Source organism: Syngnathus scovelli, chromosome 18, assembly GCF_024217435.2.
Source record: "Syngnathus scovelli strain Florida chromosome 18, RoL_Ssco_1.2, whole genome shotgun sequence".
Lineage (NCBI taxonomy): Eukaryota > Metazoa > Chordata > Actinopteri > Syngnathiformes > Syngnathidae > Syngnathus > Syngnathus scovelli.
In genome coordinates, this window is record NC_090864.1 from 5060328 (window position 1) to 5080341 (window position 20014).

General features: G+C 43.0%; 3 protein-coding genes and 1 long non-coding RNA gene across 8 annotated transcripts; 3 read left to right on the forward strand and 1 right to left on the reverse strand.

Moving 5' to 3' along the window:
- Nucleotides 1–342: 342 nt before the first annotated feature.
- LOC125985694 (carbonic anhydrase 1-like) lies at nucleotides 343–5478 on the forward strand. 3 transcript variants are annotated; one of them, XM_049748720.2, is made up of 7 exons: nucleotides 344–474; nucleotides 2953–3150; nucleotides 3767–3885; nucleotides 3946–4038; nucleotides 4102–4164; nucleotides 4258–4413; nucleotides 4572–5478. In XM_049748720.2, exons 1-7 carry the CDS (start codon nucleotides 441–443, stop codon nucleotides 4689–4691), a joined length of 783 nt encoding a protein of 260 aa, XP_049604677.1. In that variant the 5' UTR covers nucleotides 344–440; the 3' UTR covers nucleotides 4692–5478. The 3 variants fall into 3 exon arrangements, with proteins under 3 accessions (XP_049604675.1, XP_049604677.1, XP_068504899.1); XM_049748718.2 differs by having other exon boundaries at nucleotides 343–474; nucleotides 3767–4038; XM_068648798.1 differs by lacking the exon at nucleotides 344–474 and having other exon boundaries at nucleotides 2987–3119; nucleotides 3767–4038.
- Nucleotides 5479–7453: 1975 nt separating this feature from the next.
- On the forward strand, nucleotides 7454–10391 carry LOC125985696 (carbonic anhydrase 1-like). The gene is made up of 7 exons (XM_049748722.2): nucleotides 7454–7617; nucleotides 7769–7966; nucleotides 8796–8914; nucleotides 8984–9076; nucleotides 9140–9202; nucleotides 9280–9435; nucleotides 9590–10391. The coding sequence occupies exons 1-7, from the start codon at nucleotides 7584–7586 to the stop codon at nucleotides 9707–9709; spliced, it is 783 nt and encodes a 260-aa protein (XP_049604679.1). The 5' UTR covers nucleotides 7454–7583; the 3' UTR covers nucleotides 9710–10391.
- Nucleotides 10392–12001: 1610 nt separating this feature from the next.
- Nucleotides 12002–15346, forward strand: LOC125985695 (carbonic anhydrase 1). Its single transcript, XM_049748721.2, has 7 exons — nucleotides 12002–12169; nucleotides 12325–12522; nucleotides 13662–13780; nucleotides 13845–13937; nucleotides 14001–14063; nucleotides 14147–14302; nucleotides 14473–15346. The coding sequence occupies exons 1-7, from the start codon at nucleotides 12136–12138 to the stop codon at nucleotides 14590–14592; spliced, it is 783 nt and encodes a 260-aa protein (XP_049604678.1). The 5' UTR covers nucleotides 12002–12135; the 3' UTR covers nucleotides 14593–15346.
- A 731-nt stretch (nucleotides 15347–16077) lies between these two features.
- Nucleotides 16078–19525, reverse strand: LOC137839666 (uncharacterized). Of its 3 annotated transcripts, XR_011085717.1 has the most exons (5): nucleotides 19418–19525; nucleotides 18583–18710; nucleotides 17844–17993; nucleotides 17685–17771; nucleotides 16078–16609 (listed from the first exon to the last, which is right to left on the reverse strand). It is a non-coding gene; the product is annotated as an uncharacterized lncRNA (long non-coding RNA). The 3 variants fall into 3 exon arrangements; XR_011085716.1 differs by having other exon boundaries at nucleotides 17685–17993; nucleotides 18606–18710; XR_011085715.1 differs by having other exon boundaries at nucleotides 17685–17993.
- Between the last annotated feature and the right edge of the window lie 489 nt (nucleotides 19526–20014).

A 20014-nucleotide genomic window follows, 5' to 3' on the forward strand; every position in this document is an offset into this window, starting at 1 on the left:
GGATACTTTACTCGATCTACTTAACTTCACGCTGCTGCATTACGTCAGACTCCCGAATCTTTTGCCAGAAACAGGAAGTGCCCTCGAAGTTAGACTTACTTTTGTTTTTTCTTGTAACTTAATATTAACAATATTCTGCTACAAATTATATACAAATAACAAGAAAAGGAAAACAAATTCACACAAAAATAAATTGCACACCATGTAAAAATTACAGCTATCGCTAGAGCTACAAGAGCGCTGCTTAGTGGCGGGACATACAATTACATTTAGACTTCGGCAGTTAGAGAGAGAGAGAGAGAGAGAGAGAGAGAGAGAGAGAGAGAGAGAGAGAGAGAGAGAGAGAGAGAGAGAGAGAGAGAGAGAGAGAGAGAGAGAGTCAACAGCGCTCTGTTTGAAGGATTGCTTCGAAAGAAGCCGCATCCACTCCAAGTGACAACATGTCTCATGCGTGGGGATACGCCGCTAATAACGGTGAGCTTCACTCTCATCCCGATCCGCCACACTTGGCCTTGCATTCGTGAACAGGGAGTCAAGTTAAGTTTATTTATTTAGCCCTAAATCACAGACAAGTCTCAAAGGGCTTCACATGTGCAAAATTTACAATTATTCTCAACATCCCCTGATCTTAAAGGGCATGTAAAGACACTATGGGGTCCCAAAATGTATTTGATAAAGATGGACTTGTGTTTTAGGAAACTGTTGTTAATTTTTGAATAAAATTGCGAATTGAGGAGTAATCGATGAAAAATCAACGGTTTGTATGTGATCGTTGAAGTTCATCCCGGAAATTGCCGAAGTGACTGTGACGTAGATTATAGGACGCCGAGCGTTGCCTAGTTACTTAGCCCATGTAAACCTAATGGCGGAAACAGCAGCGGAAGCGATGTCGTCTGACGAATCTCCCTCAAATGATTCTTCACCTTCAGATGAAAATGAAGAAGAGTATGATTTCTTTCCTGGGGTACAAGGGTACCAATTTGAACCGGTGAGAAGTACCCCAGCGGGAGAAAATCAAACCGAAAATGGCGATCATCGTGGTCGTGGGCAGGGCCATGATCAGGAAAATGCGGATCGGCTTGGAAATACTGACTGGTTCGTAACAAAATATCCCATAATTAACTGCCTAGATAATTGTGAATAATTTAAAACTGTTCTACTTGTTAATACCTACGCGCAAAATGGAAAAAAATAAGATATTCTAACCGGAGATTGCACTGACCTAATTTTCACATGGTCCTTGTTTATATTTAGCATTTGACACTGACAGCTGTCAAGTGCTACGTTATGGCTCTTCTTGTGTAAGTAAGTTTTATTTTTTATGGTTTTTCTTATTAAAGTTTAACTTTGGAAACTTCGAAAGTGTCATTTTAAATTGTACTTTGCTAGGTGTTCGTGTACACGATGTGTTGTGATGACATCTGCTGTGGAGTCTTCATGTTGTCAAGAATTTGAAAAGATGACCAGAAAGATCAGCCAATACTCTGAGCTGGAACCAGATAAGGCCCCACTAAGCTGCATCACTGACCACCCAAGTTTCCAGGGCAATTGTCTTGACCACTGGGTGCTGGAAGTTGCCTATCTACAATACAGCCTACAGTACCATCAGGCTATGGATTTTCCACAGCACGAGTAGGTGTAATATTAGTATAGCTTTACTCCTAAAAATAAACTTAGATCTAGAGATTCAACTTTTTGATTATTTACTCGAGCAAAGAAATGAAACCTGAATTCATAAATACATTTGTGTACTTTCAGAAAATACAGACACACAGCATACAGACAATTGATCCGTTGGTGTTGGGGAGTTGTTGGTCGCCACCACAGAATACTGTTGCCCTCTTGTTGTGTGAGAAAGATACGGGCCAGCTTCCCTAACCCTCATGGACAGCCATACACTGGTTTCAAGTGGCCAATGCTTTGACTGATTTTCACGAATGACTGTCTTTTATATTGTAATATCATGACCAGAAAAATTATTCTAATGTAAAATGATATTTTGACAGTAAACATACTTTCATGGTTTTGCCACAGGTCAGTGTTCAATTATTGTGTCTCATTCAAAAGTGCCTTGTAAATGCCTCTGATTTATGAATCATGACAGGTATAAAATAAAAAAACCAACATAAACACCATGATGTTTGGTTGTTACATACAGAATACAGGAGTGAAATGGATTAAATGCTGAAATTTGCAGTTGATAGGGACACTTCAGGGGCAATTCTTGGAAAAGTGACAAACAAATTCTACAGTTTCAGAAAAATAATTTTAATGATCAACAAAAATTTTAGACTGAGGACTTAGAGAAAATTTCGGTAATTGTTAATTGTTAAATCTGGGAATTTTACGAGTCTGGCCGCGGGGTCTTAAAATCGGCTCGTTTTGTTTGGACAAAACGAACCCATTGTCGTATAGATTCCGTTGCTGGGAAACGATGTAAACTGTGGGTTTTGTGCGTATTCCTACAAAAATTGACAACACAAACCTTCACCATCGTTGAACAGACGTTTAAACACCAATTCGTAAACTAAAAGGAGCTTATATGTGACGTATTGGAGACAAAACACCAGGAAAATGTGTGGTTGTTCGCGCTATCAATCGGTAAACAAAGGGGGAGTCCTATCAACTACGTCACGGTACCACGTGATCCAGAATGGAGCGGTTCATGACAGGGGAGGGAAAGATCGGAAAATGCACACAAATTGACTGCGTTTGGCTCACGAATGCAATTTTATTTCAAATTCTATAATATTATTTGCATACAGGTGAATATAATCGAACATTCTGAGTGTTTTTAGAGCATGTTAAAGGTGCCTTTACATACGCTTTAACTGCCAGGAGGGCAAGGAAAAACTCAAAAACCCCTACTGGGGTGGTGCACGTAAAATCCACGCATTTGCAGCATTCATTCATTCATTCATTTATTTATTTATGTTTTCTCCCCTACCTTAGGTCCGGAGAAGTGGTCAGCCAGTTTCCCCATCGCCGACGGTCCGCGGCAGTCGCCCATCGACATCAATCCCGGCCTGGCGTCGTACGACGGCGCGCTCAAGCCGCTCAGCCTCAACTACGACCCGGGCACCTGCTCGGACATCCTCAACAACGGACACACCTTCCAGGTGACCTTCCGCGATGACGCGGACAGCTCCGGTGAGGACTACACACATTTTTATTTTCATGTTTTATTATTAGGACATCGCCGCAGGGTGATCTTATTTTATATTTTTGCATGCATACATGCATCAGTGACGCCATCCAGATACAGGATTCAAGATTCAGACATACCCGGAGGAATGGAGGCTGCTCAATGGGAGAGAAACACTAAATCTATATTTCTCGGTGCAGTTATAGCATAAAGGAAGTTACAGAGATTGTAAAGAAAAGTGAAAGCAGAACCTCAATTGATTTATTAGTTTAATGGTTTTCGAGCACTTTTGTTTTGGGGTGATTTAAATATGGCACTTTAAAGTGTTATTTATTGTATTTTATGTTGTTAAATGACTGCTGGGATAGGCTCCAGCACGCCAGCGAACCCTGTGGGAACAAGCGGTGTAGAAGATGGATGGATGGATTAATTTTTTCCCTCCTTATATGTTTTAAATAAGTTTAAAATAAAGACATCAAATCAGATCAAATATGCGAGAAGATGTTAAATCCAACCTAAGGTTCACATCAGGAGGCCTCGTGTCGTTGTCGTCTGTCGCTGTCACTCTCAACATTCAACGTTCCCGTTTGTCCTTCCGTCTGTCCGTCTCTCCGCCCACAGTTCTGACTGGCGGGCCCGTCTCAGAGATATACCGGCTCAAGCAGTTCCACTTCCACTGGGGGGCTTCTGACGACAAGGGCTCGGAGCACACGGTGTCCGGGAATAAGTACCCTGCCGAGGTAAAGATGACTTTTTTTTATTTTTTATTTGTAAGCATTTTTGGGGATTTGTTTTCACAGCTACATCTGGTGCACTGGAACACCAAATATGGCAACTTTGACGAAGCTGCGAGCAAACCCGACGGACTCGCTGTGCTGGGAGTTTTCCTGCAGGTTCGCACCAAAACTTAAAATTCACCTTCTCAACATGGTTCGCTGACAATTATCGTGTCTTAGATCGGTGATGAAAACGCCAGTCTCCAGAAGGTTCTGGACGCCTTTGGTGCCATCAAGACCAAAGTATGTTCCCGTGGTGGCGGCTCGAGTTAGCGTCAGGTGGTCCAAATGCCCCCCCCCCCCCCCCCCCCCCGCCCCCCCATCCCCCTCCCTCAGGGCAAGCAGACCACGTTCAAGGGCTTCGACCCGAGCAGCTTGCTGCCCTCCTGCCTGGACTACTGGACGTACGAAGGGTCCCTGACCACGCCCCCTCTGCTGGAGAGCGTCATCTGGATCGTCTGCAAGGATGCCATCAGCGTCAGCTCGGTTCAGGTAGCGCCTCGCGTACAAATGCTTCTTTGTTGAGTTGCACTTGTGAAGAAGAAAGAGTGGCTCTGTTTTGGACCAAATGCAACGATCAGTTGTAGTTTTGGATTAGTTTGTCATATTCTTTTAGTTGGTTTTATTAGTCACGTCTCTTCTCTCCGCAGATAGACAAATTCCGCAGCCTGCTGTTCTCGGCCGAGGGCGAGCCCGAGTGTTGCATGGTGGACAACTACCGCCCGCCGCAGCCGCTCAAGGGCCGCCAAGTGCGCGCTTTCTTCCAGTGAACGCCCAACGCAAACTGTCACAAGTAAAGCAATCAGACGTCAGGAAATTTCCACCCATATTTACTGCTAGCTCTCCTTGAGTCACAGGATCAACAGGGTTTAGCTTGATAGGCCGAGTAAAGTTGGATGTTGATGCTAAAAAAAAAAATTGTTCCAAATCCAAACCCTGATGGCGCAGATCTACTGCCATAGTGCCCCCCCCCAGTTGCCCTTTTGACCTCCACACTAGCCACTTTCTCCTACCTCCTTTTAGCTCACGTGTCTCCCCTCCGTCCAATATTCCTTCATGGAATTGTGTTTGTGTCCCATGGAGCACTTATCAGACGTCACTTTACCGAACCAACAAATGTTCTGTGTCCTCCTGTGTTGGAAACAAATTGAAATGAAATTGTTGTGTCGAAAACAAAAGTGTGCATTTGAGATAATTATTAAAAAAAGTTGCATGGAAGAAGACGAGAAGCTGCCGAGAAATTAGATGTTTAGGTACTTTATTTGATCTCTGTATTTCTGAACTGATGTACTAAAGAGAGATTGTAATTCAATTCTTTTGATGACAAATCAGATGCCTTATTTTTTTATATTTTGATTGACGCCAGTGGTTGTTAAGCCCTGTTCAGAAGTTGTCCGTCTTATTGTTATTCTATGACATTCGACCAGTCACATAAAAGTTGTGAAAGACCTGTTTGGAGTGGTATGTCATAATTTATCATTATTGATTTGATTACATAACTCAAGGTGGTCGAAAATAATAAAAAATAAATATATTGCAGGTTTAATTTAAATTAAATTCAATGTGGTTTTATTATTATTAGGCGGCTCGGTGATGCACTGGGTAACACGTCCGCCTCACAGGAGGGTCCAGGTTCGATTCCATCTCCGGCCCTCCCTGTGTGGAGTTTGCATGTTCTCCCCGGGCCCGCATGGGTTTTCTCCAGGCACTCCGGTTTCCTCCCACATCCCAAAACCATGCTTGGTAGGCCGATTGAAGACTCCAAATTTTTTTTTATTGTCGGACTCGGTGGACTCGGTCAAAATCAGCACCGAGTCCGAGTCCCCGAGTCCACAGCCCTGATATTTATAATATAAAGTGGGTAAAAATAATGTTATCAATCACATGTGAGCAACAACTAAAATCCATCAAAGCTGAGAGAAAAGCTGAGCAGCACTGTCAACATTTACTGGCTCCTTTGGCGGCTCTTTGACATTCTAATGAAAGAAAAAATAATGACATTTTTCATCATGACATAATCAAATAAAAATGTCTGTTCGACTTCACCTGCTGTGCTGGTTTCTTTGCTTCTACAGCGACGCGTTTGGAAACGCTGACGTCCTTCTGGACTTGCGAGAACATTTGGTTAAGGTTTTCTACCTTCTCATTTTTCACAGCACTGATCTGAGATGATAAAAAAAAAAAAGGACACTCAGTATAATTATTTAAAAATGACCATGCGATGAAGACAAGATGGATCATACATGTTTCAGCTTGGTCCGGATGGGCTTCGCTTTGTTTTTGGCCTTTAGGTGCTTGTTCGCTGCAACTTGGAAAACATTTGGTTGCTTCTTGCCTTTTGGTTTGTTTTTACCCATGTTACCCTGCTAAGACAAAAAGGACGGTTAGGTGTGTGTGTGTGGGGGGGGGGGGGGGGGGGGGTGTTAGGGTACCACCACTTGGTTGTAATTTTAATTTTACTTTTCGGGAAAACACAGGACAATTAAACGGAAGCTACAGCTACATGCTAATAGTACACCCAAGTGCATGTTATTTAATGTCTTATCGACAGAGGCTGGCGTTTTTCTAAAAAACCAAAAATAGTGCCGCGATCCATTTACCTGTACAGCTTGTGTTTTTTGGATGAACGACCCGAAAACAACACTTAAACGAAACTTGCGTGCGTTCCACGTTTTTCTGTTTTGTATTTTGAAGTAGCGTCCTTTGTTGATGACATCATCAATATGACGTGTCTATTTTTAAAGGTCCTCCGAGCCCGCATTTTTATAAGTTGCCTGCAGGTAGAGCTATTGCACCGCAGTAAAGCCTGCCCAACGGGCTGTGAATTGCAAATTTGCATTATACAATATGTATCCGCCATGCTGAAGCAGCTTCAGTCATGTTTGAAAGTCATGACTTCAAGCCGCTCAATTATTACGGATTTGGACTTGACTTTATCTGTACTCGCCTCTGTTCCTAACTGAGAATTTGACAGATTTCGTTATTGCCACTACTATCTATCCATTTTGTGACTCGCTTATCCTCATAATGGTCGTGGGTGCGTTGGAGTCTCTCCCAGCGGTCTCTGTATAGTAAGAGGGGTGCATCCTGAACTGGTTGCTACACGATTGCAATCGTTATCATTATTGCGTCTCCTCTGTTTTTTATTTAAACGTGATGCAGGCGAGACTAGGAAAGCGATGAGACGAAAGACACTTTATTTATTTATTTTTAATAGGTTTCACAATGGAGCGGACGAGGATATGATGGGACCACCTGAATTCGTGGTCATGGGTTCGACTCGGGTAACACGGTTGGATTAGCGTTAAGGTTCAGAGAAATAGCGTGAACGAGAGAGAGAGAGAGAGAGAGAGAGAGAGAGAGAGAGAGAGAGAGAGAGAGAGAGAGAGAGAGAGAGAGAGACAGACGGACAGACAGACAGACAGACAGACAGACAGACAGACAGACAGACAGACAGAGAATTGCTATAGTACGTCTGCAAAGCTGGTGTAGGAAGAGAAGGAGGAGGAGGAGGAAGAGTCGGGGAACGTGAAAGAGGGGCTGGGGGGGGGGTCTGCGTATATTTATATATAAGGTGCCGCGCGGCTGTCAGTTGTTGGGGGCACCAGCGCTCTCTTTGCAGGATTGCTTAGAAAGAAGCCGCATCCACTCCGAGTGACAATATGTCTCACGCGTGGGGATACGCTGCTAATAACGGTGAGCTTCACTCTCATCCTGATCCGCCACACTTGGCCTTCATTGCGCCTCATCTACGCGCGCAGATGTTGCATTCGTGCACAGGGTGGCGCGCGTAAAATCCACGCATTTGTAGCATTTATTTATTTGTGTGTTTTCTCTTCTACCTTAGGTCCGGACAAGTGGTCAGCCAGTTTCCCCATCGCCGACGGTCCGCGGCAGTCGCCCATCAACATCAATCCCGGCCTGGCGTCGTACGACGGTGCGCTCAAGCCTCTCAGCCTCGAGTACGACCCGGGCACCTGCTTGGACATCCTCAACAACGGACACTCCTTCCAGGTGACCTTCAGCGATGACACGGACAGCTCCGGTGAGTACTACACATATTTTTATTTTCAGTTTTTATTATTAGGATATCGCTGCAGGCTGATTTTTTTTTTTGCATGCATACATGCATCAGTGACGTCATCCACAATTTATTCCTGCAGGAAGTTTATTTCATTTTTGTTGTTTTTGGCCCTTTTCCCTCTGACAGTTTACATTTTATTACCTAAAATGTACTGTATGGGTTCATTGTATTTGTCATACTGTATGTGTACAATAAGAGCTCATTCTTCCCGCTGGAGGGCTGAGTGGACGGCAAGTCTTCATTTTAGCCCCCCCCCCCCCACACACACACACACACAAACAAAGCATGCATGCAGACAGTAACTGAATTGTTAATGTCACCTCAAGTAAACCTCAAGTAAACCTTCCCCACCACAAACGGATTGGAATTTGGTCAAAAATTTCCACCTAGTTGTTGGCTTTGTGACATTTAGTCACGCATCCTGTGAGCCAAATATGAAGATGACACATCACATACGAAGAGTTGCCATTATTATCCTGCAGAAAAATATTTTTTTGGGTTGCAATTTTACCCCTTTCAAATTCTCTAGATATCTTTAACTATTTAGACACAGGTTAGTGTGCCTTGTCTTTGCTCATTCGAGGTTGCGTAACACATGCAGTTATGATGAGGCGTGTTTGCAATTGTCACGAGATGTTAAATCCAACCTCAGGTTCACAGCAGGAGGCCTCGTGTCATTGTTGTCGTCATGCCCAAAGCAGAAACGTCTGTCGCTGTCACTCTCAACATTCAACGTTCCCGTCTCTCTTTCTCTCTCTCTCTGTCCTTCCATCTGTCCCTCCGCCCGCAGTTCTGACCGGTGGGCCCGTCTCGGGGGTGTACCGGCTCAAGCAGTTCCACTTCCACTGGGGGGCTTCTGACGACAAGGGCTCGGAGCACACGGTGTCCGGGAACAAGTACCCTGCGGAGGTAAAGATGACTTTTTTTTTGGGGGGGGGGGGAGGAAATATTTAAGCATTTTTTTACTTGTTCTCGCAGCTTCACCTGGTGCACTGGAACACTAAATATGGCAACTTTGGCGAAGCTGCGAGCAAACCCGACGGACTCGCCGTGGTGGGAGTTTTTCTGCAGGTTCGTACGAAAACTCAAACTTCACCTTCTGAACATGGTTCGCTAACAATTATCGCGTCTTAGATCGGTGATGAAAATGCCAGTCTCCAGAAGGTTCTGGACGCCTTTGGTGCCATCAAGACCAAAGTATGTTCCCGTGGTGGCGGCTCGAGTTAGCGTCAGGTGGTCCAAATGCCCCCCCCCCCTCCATCCCCCTCCCTCAGGGCAAGCAGACCACGTTCAAGGGCTTCGACCCGAGCAGCTTGCTGCCCTCCTGCCTGGACTACTGGACGTACGATGGGTCCCTGACCACGCCCCCTCTACTGGAGAGCGTCACCTGGATCGTCTGCAAGGACGCCATCAGCGTCAGCTCGGCTCAGGTAGTGCCTTGCGTACAAATGGTTCTCAAGTTGCGCTTGTGAAGAAGAAAGAGCGGCTCTGTTTTGGACCAAACGCAATGATCAGTTGTAGTTTTTGATTAGTTTGTCTTATTCTTTTAGTCGGTTTTATTAGTCTCGTCTCTTCTCTCCGCAGATGGACAAATTCCGCAGCCTGTTGTTCTCAGTCGAGGGGGAGCCCGAGTGTTGCATGGTGGACAACTACCGCCCGCCGCAGCCGCTCAACGGCCGCCAAGTGCGCGCTTTCTTCCAGTGAATGCCCAACACAAACTGTCACAAGTAAAGCAATCAGACGCCAGGAAATTTTCACCCATAATATTTACTGCTAGTTATCCTTGAGTCACATGATCAACGGAGTTTAGCTTGATAGGCCAAGTAAAGTTGGATGTTGATTCTAAATAAAAAAAAAAAATCAAAATCCAAACTCTGATGCCAGATCTACTGCCATAGTGCCCCCCCAGTTGCCCTTTTGACCTCCACACTAGCCACTTTCTCCTACCTCCTTTTAGCTCACGTGTCTCCCCTCCGTCCAATATTCCTTCATGGAATTGTGTTTGTGTCCCGTGGAGCACTTATCAGACGTCACTTTACTGAACCAACGAATGTTCTGTGTCCTCCTGTGTTGGAAACAAATTGAAATGAATTGTGTCAAAAACAAAAGTGTGCAATTGAGATAATAATTTTTAAACAAAAGTTGCAAGTATGAAGACAAGAAGCTGCCAAGTGATGAGATGTTCAGGCACTTTATTTGATCTCTGTATTTGTGAACTGATGTACTAAAGAGAGATTGTAATTCAGTTTTTTTTTATGGCAAATCAGATGCCTTATTTTTTATATTTTGATTGACGCCAGTGGTTGTTAAGCCCTGTTCAGAAGTTGTCTGTCTTATTGTTATTCTATGACATTCGACCAGTTACATAAAAGTTGTGAAAGACCTATTTCGAGTGGTATGTCATAATTTATCATTATTGATTTGATTACATAACTCAAGGTGGTCGAAAATAATAAAAAATAAATATATCACAGGTTTAATTCAAATTAAATTCAGTGTGGTTTTATTAAAAGGCCTTATAAATTCACAAGCTCATATCTATGGAATTGCTAAACAGTTTTAATGTGTGTGTGTGTTTTCTTTTTGTACTGTTGTGACAGCTGGAACACGCGCGCACACACACACACGCACACGCACACGCACACACACACACACACACACACACACACAATAGAGCAGTAATGATAGATTTGTACACAGAGTAATTGGTAATTTAAATAATGGCATTTAATGACATTTATATGGATATTTACAATATAAAGTGGGTAAAAATGTTATCAATCACATGTGCACAACAACTGAAATCCATCAAAGCTGAGAGAAAAGCTGAGCAGCACTGTCTTGGTGGGGGGAGGGGGGGGGGGGGGGACCACCACTCGGTTGTAATTTACCGAGAACGTCTGTTGTTCTTCCGGGAAAACACAGGACAATTAAACGGAAGCTACAGCTACATGCTAATAGTACACCCAAGTTTTTCTAAAAAACAAAAATAGTGCCGCGATCCATTTACCTGTATAGCTTGTGTTTTTTGGATGAACGACCCGATAACAATACTTGAACGTGCGCTCCACGTTTTTCTGTTTTGAATTCTGAAGTAGCGTCCTTTGTTAGTGACATCATCAATATGACGAGTCTATTTTTAAAGGTCCTCCGAGCCCGCATTTTTATAAGTTGCCTGCAGGTAGAGCTATTGCACCGCAGAAAAGCCAGCCTAACGGGCTGTGCATTGCAAATATGCATTATACAATATGTATCCGCCATGCTGAAGCAGCTTCAGTCGTGTTTGAAGGTCATGACTTCAAACCGCTCAATTATTACGGATTTGGACTTGACTTTATCTGTACTCGCTCCAGTTCCGAACTGAGAATTTGGCAGATTTCGTTATTGCCATTATTATCTATCCATTTTTGACTCGCTTATCTTCATAATGGTCGTGGGTGCGCTGGAGTCTCTCCCAGCGGTCTCTCTACAGTAGGAGGGGTGCATCCTGAACTGGTTGCCAGCCAATTGCAATCGTTATCATAATTGCGTCTCCTCTGTTTTTTTTATTTAAACGTGATGCAGGCGAGACTAGGAAAGCGATGAGACGAAAGATACTTTATTTACTTATTTTTAATGGATTTCACAATGGAGCGGACGAGGATATGATGGGACCACCTGAATTCGTGGTCATGGGTTCGACTCGGGTAACACGGTCGGATTAGCGTTAGGGTTCGGAGAGAGAGAGGGAGGGAACGAGAGAGCGCGAGAGAGCGAGCGAGAGAGAGAGAGAGAGAGAGAGAGAGAGAGAGAGAGAGAGAGAGAGAGAGAGAGAGAGAGAGAGAGAGAGAGAGAGAGAGAGAGACAGAGACACAGAGACAGAGACAGAGACACAGAGACAGAGACAGAGACAGAGACAGAGAGAGAGAGTTTGGAAAGCCGGTGTAGGAAGAGAAGGAGGAGCAGGATTAGGAGGAGGAGGAGGAGGAGGAGGAGGAGGAGGAGGAAGAGTCGGGGAACGTGAGAGGGGGGCTGGAGGGGTCCGCGTATATTTATATATAAGGTGCCGCGCGGCTGTCAGTTGTTGGGGGCACCAGCGCTCTGTTTGCAGGATTGCTTAGAAAGAAGCCGCATCCACTCCTAGTGACAACATGTCTCACGCGTGGGGGTACGCCGCTAATAACGGTGAGCTTCACTCTCATCCCGATCCGCCGCACTTGGCCTTCATTGCGCCTCATCTGCGCGCGCAGATGTTGCATTCGTGCACAGGGAGGCGCGCGTAAAATCCACGCATTTGTAGCATTTATTTATTTATTTATGTGTTTTCTCTCCTACTTTAGGTCCGGACAAGTGGTCAGCCAGTTTCCCCATCGCCGACGGTCCGCGGCAGTCGCCCATCGACATCAATCCCGGCCTGGCGTCGTACGACGGTGCGCTCAAGCCTCTGAGCCTCAAGTACGACCCGGGCACCTGCTTGGACATCCTCAACAACGGACACTCCTTCCAGGTGACCTTCAGCGATGACACGGACAGCTCCGGTGAGTACTACACACATTTTTATTTTCATGTTTTATTATTAGGACATCGCTGCAGGCTGATTTTTTTTTTTGCATGCATACATGCATCAGTGACGTCATCCACAATTTATTCCTGCAGGCAGTTTATTTAATTGTTGTTGTTTTTTGGCCCTTTTCCCTCTGACAATTTACATTTTATTACCTAAAATGTACTGTATGGGTTCATTGTATTTGTCATACTGTATGTGTACAATAAGAGCTCATTCTTCCCGCTGGAGGGCTGAGTGGACGGCAAGGGGAGGGAAGAGGGCTTCATTTTAGCACCCCCCAAGAACAAAGCATGCATGCAGACAATAACTGAATTGTTAAAGTCCCCTCAAGCAAACCTTTCCCACCACAAACGGCTCAAAGAAGGTCAAAGCGCACTAAAAATAGGAACACCTTCGATCGATAATTTTAGGAACGTCAACAAATGAGTGGATGGATTGGAATTTCGTCAAAAACGATATTTTAACCGTCAAAATCTCACAAGAATATTCTTTTCAGCGTAGTTTAATATTCTTTTGTAAAGATACAAATAGATCATTTGTGTGTATTTTTAAACCCTTGCTTATCCAGATTACATGTGCGCTTGCCAACTGAGATTAAGGTTACATAATCTACTGTGGCCCGCTGCTTTGGTGCAAATACAAACACAAGACAAGTGCGTCCAGGCTTTCCGTGTGCGTGTTTCCACCTTGGTGTTGGCTTTGTGACATTTAGTCACGCATCCTGTGAGCCAAATATGAAGATGACACATCACATATGAAGAGTTGCCATTATTACGCACATTATCCTACAGACAAATATTTTTTTGGGTTGCAATTTTACCCCTTTCAAATTCTCTAGATATCTTTAACTATTTAGACACGTGTGCCGTGATTTTTTTTACATGTCTTTGCTTATTCAAGGTTGCGCAACACATGCAGTTATGATGAGGCATGTTTGCAATTGTCGCGAGAAGATGTTAAATACAACCTCAGGTTCACAGCAGGAGGCCTCGTGTCATTGTTGTCGTCATGCCCAAAGCAGAAACGTCTGTCGTTGTCACTCTCAACATTCAACGTTCCCGTCTCTCTTACTCTCTCTCGCTGTCCTTCCATCTGTCCCTCCACCCGCAGTTCTGACCGGTGGGCCCGTCTCGGGGGTGTACCGGCTCAAGCAGTTCCACTTCCACTGGGGGGCTTCTGACGACAAGGGCTCGGAGCACACGGTGTCCGGGAACAAGTACCCTGCGGAGGTAAAGATGAAATTCTTTTTTTTGGGGGGGAAATTTGTAAGCATTTTTTTACTTGTTTTCGCAGCTTCATCTGGTGCACTGGAACACTAAATATGGCAACTTTGGCGAAGCTGCGAGCAAACCCGACGGACTCGCCGTGGTGGGAGTTTTTCTGCAGGTTCGTACGAAAACGCAAACTTCACTTTCTGAACATGGTTCGCTAACAATTATCGCGTCTTAGATCGGTGATGAGAACGCCAGTCTCCAGAAGGTTCTGGACGCCTTTGGTGCCATCAAGACCAAAGTATGTTCCCGTGGTGGCTGCGTTTTCTACATTTGAGTTAGCGTCAGGTGGTCCTAATGCGCCCCCCCCTCCCCCTCCCTCAGGGCAAGCAGACCACGTTCAAGGGCTTCGACCCGAGCAGCTTGCTGCCCTCCTGCCTGGACTACTGGACGTACGATGGGTCCCTGACCACGCCCCCTCTGCTGGAGAGCGTCACCTGGATCGTCTGCAAGGATGCCATCAGTGTCAGCTCGGCTCAGGTAGCGCCTTGCGTACAAATGCTTCTTTGTTGAGTTGCGCTTGTGAAGAAGAAAGAGCAGCTTTGTTTTGGACCAAACGCAACGATCACCCAGTCTTGGATGAGTTTGTCTTCTTCTTTTAGTTGGTTTTAGCATTTTGTCAGTGTTGTCCACGTCTCTTCTCTCCGCAGATGGACAAATTCCGCAGCCTGCTGTTCTCGGCCGAGGGCGAGCCCGAGTGTTGCATGGTGGACAACTACCGCCCGCCACAGCCACTCAAGGGCCGCCAAGTGCGCGCTTGCTTCAAGTGAACGCCCAATGCAAACTGACACAAATTGCGCCATCGCAATCAGGCGTCAGGAAATTTCCACCCAAAATATTCAGAGTTCCAAATCCAAACTCAGATGGCGCAGATCTACTGCTATAGTGCCCCTGCTCCCCCCAGTTGCCCTTTTGACCTCCACACTAGCCTCTTTCTCCTACCTCCTTTTAGCCATGGCATGACAGGACGCACCAAAGCTCACGTGTCTCCCCTCCGTCCAATATTCCTTCATGGAATTGTGTTTGTGTCCCATGGAGCACTTATCAGACGTCACTTTACCGAACCAACGACTGCTCTATGTGTCCTCCTGTGGAAAGAAATTTAAATGAATTGTTATGTGTCCAAAACAAAAGTGCGCAATTGAGATAATAATTTAAAAAAGATGCAAGGAAGAAGACGAGAAGCTGCCAAGAGATGAGATGAGACGTTCAGGCGCTTCATTTAATCTCTGTATTTCTGAACTGATGTACTAAAGAGAGATTGTAATTCAATTTTTTTGATGACAAATTAGATGCCTTATTGTTTTTATTTTGATTGACGCCAGTGGTTGTTAAGCCCTGTTCAGAAGTTGTTTGTCTTATTGTTATTCTATGAAATGGACATTCGACCAGTTACATAAAAGTTTTGAAAGACCTGTGTCGTTGTAACATGATGAGATCATGATTTATCATTATTGATTTGATTACATAACTCAAGGTGGTTGAAAATAATAAAAAATAAATATTTTACAGGTTCAATTTAAATTCAATGTGTTTTTTTTAAAAGGCCTTAAAAATTCCCAAGTTCATACCATCAACGGAATTGCTAACACAGTGACACAGTATTTTTTTTAACGTGTGTGTTTTGTTTTTGATTTGTTGTGACAGCTGGATAACCTTGCTGGGGGCTGTCATGTGACACATGCACGCACGCACAAACACACACACACACACACACACACGCACACACATCCTTGTTAACCTCCCTCTGCAGGACCCAACTTAATTTACAGAGTTCTGGGGTCCACCCTTTCTAGTGGTCCAAGAACTATGAAAAAAATCAGGCAACTCCCAAAAAAAATCTTGTTACTAAAAATCACTTTCAATAAACACAATTTGAAACTTTTTTTTTCATGTCAGTTTTTCAGTCATATCTGGGGCCTGTTTCTAACATTCCGGCTTTGCGGGGTCCACCTTTACACACATGAGATTTTTAGTCAGTTATGGGGATCGCTTTTAATATTTCAACCTTAAGAGGTCTACCTATACACACATTATTTTTTTAGCCAGTTATGGAGCTTGCTGTTAAGATTTAAGACTTGTTAGGTCTGCCTTTATAAAGAGGATCTATCAAGTTCAACCCCAACCCTAATCTAACCCAAACATGCATTTGTGTGGACTTAATCATTTGAGAAAACCTAAAAATTTTGTTAGTGTTATTAATACTTTCATCTGGCTAAATATACTAGATATACATTGAAATGTGCATTCTAAAATACATTCTGAAGTCTTTATTCAGATTCTGGTCCATTTTCCTTGGTCACAGTCTTAATATTCTTCAATTTGTTCAGTCATATTGGTACATTTTAAAATATTTAAATTCTGCATTTTAGCTAACTATAAAGTACACAGGATTTACAAGTAATAATTGTCGAGTCAAAATTTTAAATGGACACATTACAAATGTAGCCAATGAATAAAGGAACTTATTTAATCTAACATTTACGAACAGGAGAAGTGGAGCATAAAAAAAATCACAAACAAATAGTGAACAAATGGTGAAACAGGACCAGCCATGTGTTTCTATCTCTGTTAAGGGAAGCTGTTTCACTCATATTTTCTCCTCATGGTGGTTATTCTCTTTTTGACAAAGTACTTAACAGCGCGGTGCTTGTGGTTCTGCAGCAATGCATCTCTCGCAGTCAAGCTTACCAGGAACCTGATTTGTCAATATATACTTCCTTGAATGTTTATTTACTGCAGCACATTCCTCTGGGGTCCAGCTTCTTTTCACAACTTTTCCGTTACCTAAGGGCATAGGAAGAGCACTTTTTAGTTTACAACTTAATTAGAACAAAATTGCATAAAGAATACATTCACTTTATGTACAATTATCCGACAATATAATTCAAATGAGATATTTTATAACGTCAACTATCTTTGTCAACAGTGATGAGCCTACAATAGACATAAGTAAATCAGTTAATATCTGAGATATTAATCCGGTCATTTAAGTTGCTAGGTGGTCTTCAGTGTCAGCTGTTTTGATATTAACAAAATTAAAAATAGATGCACAAAAGGGTAACATTAGAATGCCCCCAGTTTTGGTGGTGGGGGAAAGAGGTCTCTCATTTTCTTGATTACTTTTAAGCAGTTTTGCATTTGACCAGAATGTCACTGCTGGTAGATGAAGCAATTCCTGGACCCTACAGAGGTTGCACAGGCAGTCAAACTCCACCATGGCAGCACATTGGGATGCACCATTTCTCTGACAAAACCATTAAGAACAGATACAAGTTGTTGCAAAATCAGGGAAAATAAAAAATAAAAATCAGAGAAAAACTTTTTTCAGACAGTGTTTTACATGTATGGGGAATTTGCTTTGATAACGTGCTACACATGGACAAACAAAGATGATAAAAGTAAATTTGGAAATATATAATGTGTAAAAAATTAAATGCAAGCTGTATAAGAATGGTATCTGCCTTGGTGTGACAATGTGTGAATTTGCATATTCACTAATAGGTTAATCTAGAGCAATTTTTCTTTCTCTCTTTTGAGGTAAATGTGTCATGTATACATTACCTCTATTTAAAAATAGATGTAAACAAACATCTCACATATAATCAAGGTTAGCAATGACCTGTAACTCACATGAGAAAGGATGGGTCAATTTTCATTTTATGACAAAATTCAAAAGTTTAGACCTTACATGTCTAAGAAAAAAAGTCAAGTGGTGTTTAATATATCTTGCTTGGGTCATCTAAATCTTAGTAAGCAGCATATGTGAGGATAATTAGATACTGATACAGTAGTAACAATTGGGCAATTTAAAAGCAACTGTGATAAAGTTATATATTGAAAAGGATTACTCTAAACTCACCTCCCTTTTTGGCAGACTTTTCATTACTTGGGCCACGAGATGCGGAGGTACAAGAGGTCACTTCTATCACTTCTGGGATCAGCCCATCTGAAATGATGATTTTTAAGTACAGAAAAAAAACACAGTATAGCAATATTCTAAAACAAAAATTAACTGCACCTGTATAAGAATGCTTGGTCAAATTTAATATACTCTTGTTTTGAGCAGATTGATTTGCAGAGGTACAGAGCAGTCCTTTTGGGAATCATTGTCAGTATCATCACTGTCTGAGTAGTCCACTTTGAGAAACTCCTTTGATAATTGATAGCTCTATGGAGGGAATTAAAAGAAATGTGTTGTTAGTTTCTGCAAGCTACTCTTATATGCTGTATTAATATAAAGACTAGAATTTCTTTGCTCAAAATAATTAAAATTTCTGTCCAATATCTTAACTGGTAGACGACCGGTGCTGTACACATCCTCTGAAATATGCCAAAACCTTATATCACAGGAAATTTTACATATAAAACATGGAAAAGGCTCCAAAATTTACAACAAAGAAGCCACAAGAAACCATATTTCAGAAATCTGTTATGTGTGTGTGAATGATTGGCTTGGTTGGAATAACCATGACAACCTTAGATCCATACGGAGGGCCCCACAAGTAGCCATCAGAAATCTGTTATGTGTGTGTGAATGATTGGCTTGGTTGGACACCCATGGGCGCATGTTTCAACAATCCATCTATAGGTGTGTGTGCCACTGGTTCGTTTGGGCTCTATGAGGAGAACCACTAAAACCGTGTGATCCAATGCTTGGCTGAATGCTGTTTAAGGTACCTTCTGACTAAAGAACAGCTTTCCAACTAAAAGCTGTAAACTAAGAGAACAAGAAAAGGTCTACAAAGTTTATTTCTTACAACAAAGTCGCACTGAATGTTACCCGTTGGCTGGCATCTTGTTTGATGTTATCATCAGGGTCAGAGTCCTGCCAAGTTCTGGCTGGTTCAGGCAGCGCACCATCAACAGGAGCCTGAGAGCCTGTCACCTGGAATTAAAACCACAAATAACTTACCAACATCATACAGACACCACAAATGACAGACTCAAGACCTGTATAGTTAAATCATGTGAAGTTAGTCCCCGAAACCAAACAAGCTTTTCTAACTAAAGTGTTCCAGTCAGTTCTGGATGTCTAATCAGGTCCTATAACAGCATCTTTATGGATGTAGTGGAGCATCCTTCAGCATGACACTTTAGCCGTTTAGCTGTTGAGGATGTGTGGAACTATAGCTGTAATATAATCAGCCTCCATAATGTCCATAACCAAAATATGATCTAAAAACATGAGACAACCTTCGATCCATACGGAGGGCCCCACAAGTAGCCATCAGAAATCTGTTATTATGTGAGTGTGAATGATTGGCTTGGTTGGAATAACCAAGACAACTTTAGATCCATACGGAGGGCCCCACAAGTAGCCATCACAAATCTGTTATGTGTGTGTGAATGATTGGCTTGGTTGGACACCCATGGGCGCATGTTTCAACAATCCATCTATAGGTGTGTGTGCCACTGGTTCGTTTGGGCTCTATGAGGAGAACCACTAAAACCGTGTGATCCAATGGTTGGCTGAATGCTGTTTAAGGTACCTTCTGACTAAAGAACAGCTTTCCAACTAAAAGCTGTAAACTAAGAGAACAAGAAAAGGTCTACAAAGTTTATTTCTTACAACAAAGTCTAACTGAATGTTACCTGTTGGCTGGCATCTTGTTTGATGTTATCATCAGGGTCAGAGTCCTGCCAAGTTCTGGCTGATTCAGGCAGCGCACCATCAACAGGAGCCTGAGAGCCTGTCACCTGGAATTAAAACCACAAATAACTTACCAACATCATACAGACACCACAAATGACAGACTCAAGACCTGTATAGTTAAATCATGTGAAGTTAGTCCCCAAAACCAAACAAGCTTTTCTAACTAAAGTGTTCCAGTCAGTTCTGGATGTCTAATCAGGTCCTATAACAGCATCTTTATGGATGTAGTGGAGCATCCTTGAGCATGACACTTTAGCCGTTTAACTGTTGAGGATGTGTGGAACTATAGCTGTAATATAATCAGCCTCCATAATGTCCATAACCAAAATATGATCTAAAAACATGAGACAACCTTCGATCCATACGGAGGGCCCCACAAGTAGCTATCAGAAATCTGTTATTATGTGTGTGTGAATGATTGGCTTGGTTGGAATAACCAAGACAACTTTAGATCCATACGGAGGGCCCCACAAGTAGCCATCAGAAATCTGTTATTATGTGTGTGTGAATGATTGGCTTGGTTGGAATAACCAAGA

What these genes read in the sequence shown, in the direction of transcription:
- LOC125985695 (XM_049748721.2), top strand. Translation starts at nt 12,136, where the DNA reads ATGTCTCACGCGTGGGGGTACGCCGCTAATAACG. An exon ending in CGATGACACGGACAGCTCCG is followed by an intron (nt 12,523 to 13,661) that starts GTGAGTACTACA and finishes CTCCACCCGCAG; the next exon opens with TTCTGACCGGTGGGCCCGTC. An exon ending in TCAGTGTCAGCTCGGCTCAG is followed by an intron (nt 14,303 to 14,472) that starts GTAGCGCCTTGC and finishes TTCTCTCCGCAG; the next exon opens with ATGGACAAATTCCGCAGCCT.
- LOC125985696 (XM_049748722.2), top strand. Translation starts at nt 7,584, where the DNA reads ATGTCTCACGCGTGGGGATACGCTGCTAATAACG. An exon ending in GGAACAAGTACCCTGCGGAG is followed by an intron (nt 8,915 to 8,983) that starts GTAAAGATGACT and finishes TTGTTCTCGCAG; the next exon opens with CTTCACCTGGTGCACTGGAA. An exon ending in TTGGTGCCATCAAGACCAAA is followed by an intron (nt 9,203 to 9,279) that starts GTATGTTCCCGT and finishes CCCCTCCCTCAG; the next exon opens with GGCAAGCAGACCACGTTCAA.
- LOC125985694 (XM_049748718.2), top strand. Translation starts at nt 441, where the DNA reads ATGTCTCATGCGTGGGGATACGCCGCTAATAACG. An exon ending in CGATGACGCGGACAGCTCCG is followed by an intron (nt 3,151 to 3,766) that starts GTGAGGACTACA and finishes CTCCGCCCACAG; the next exon opens with TTCTGACTGGCGGGCCCGTC. An exon ending in TGCTGGGAGTTTTCCTGCAG is followed by an intron (nt 4,039 to 4,101) that starts GTTCGCACCAAA and finishes ATCGTGTCTTAG; the next exon opens with ATCGGTGATGAAAACGCCAG.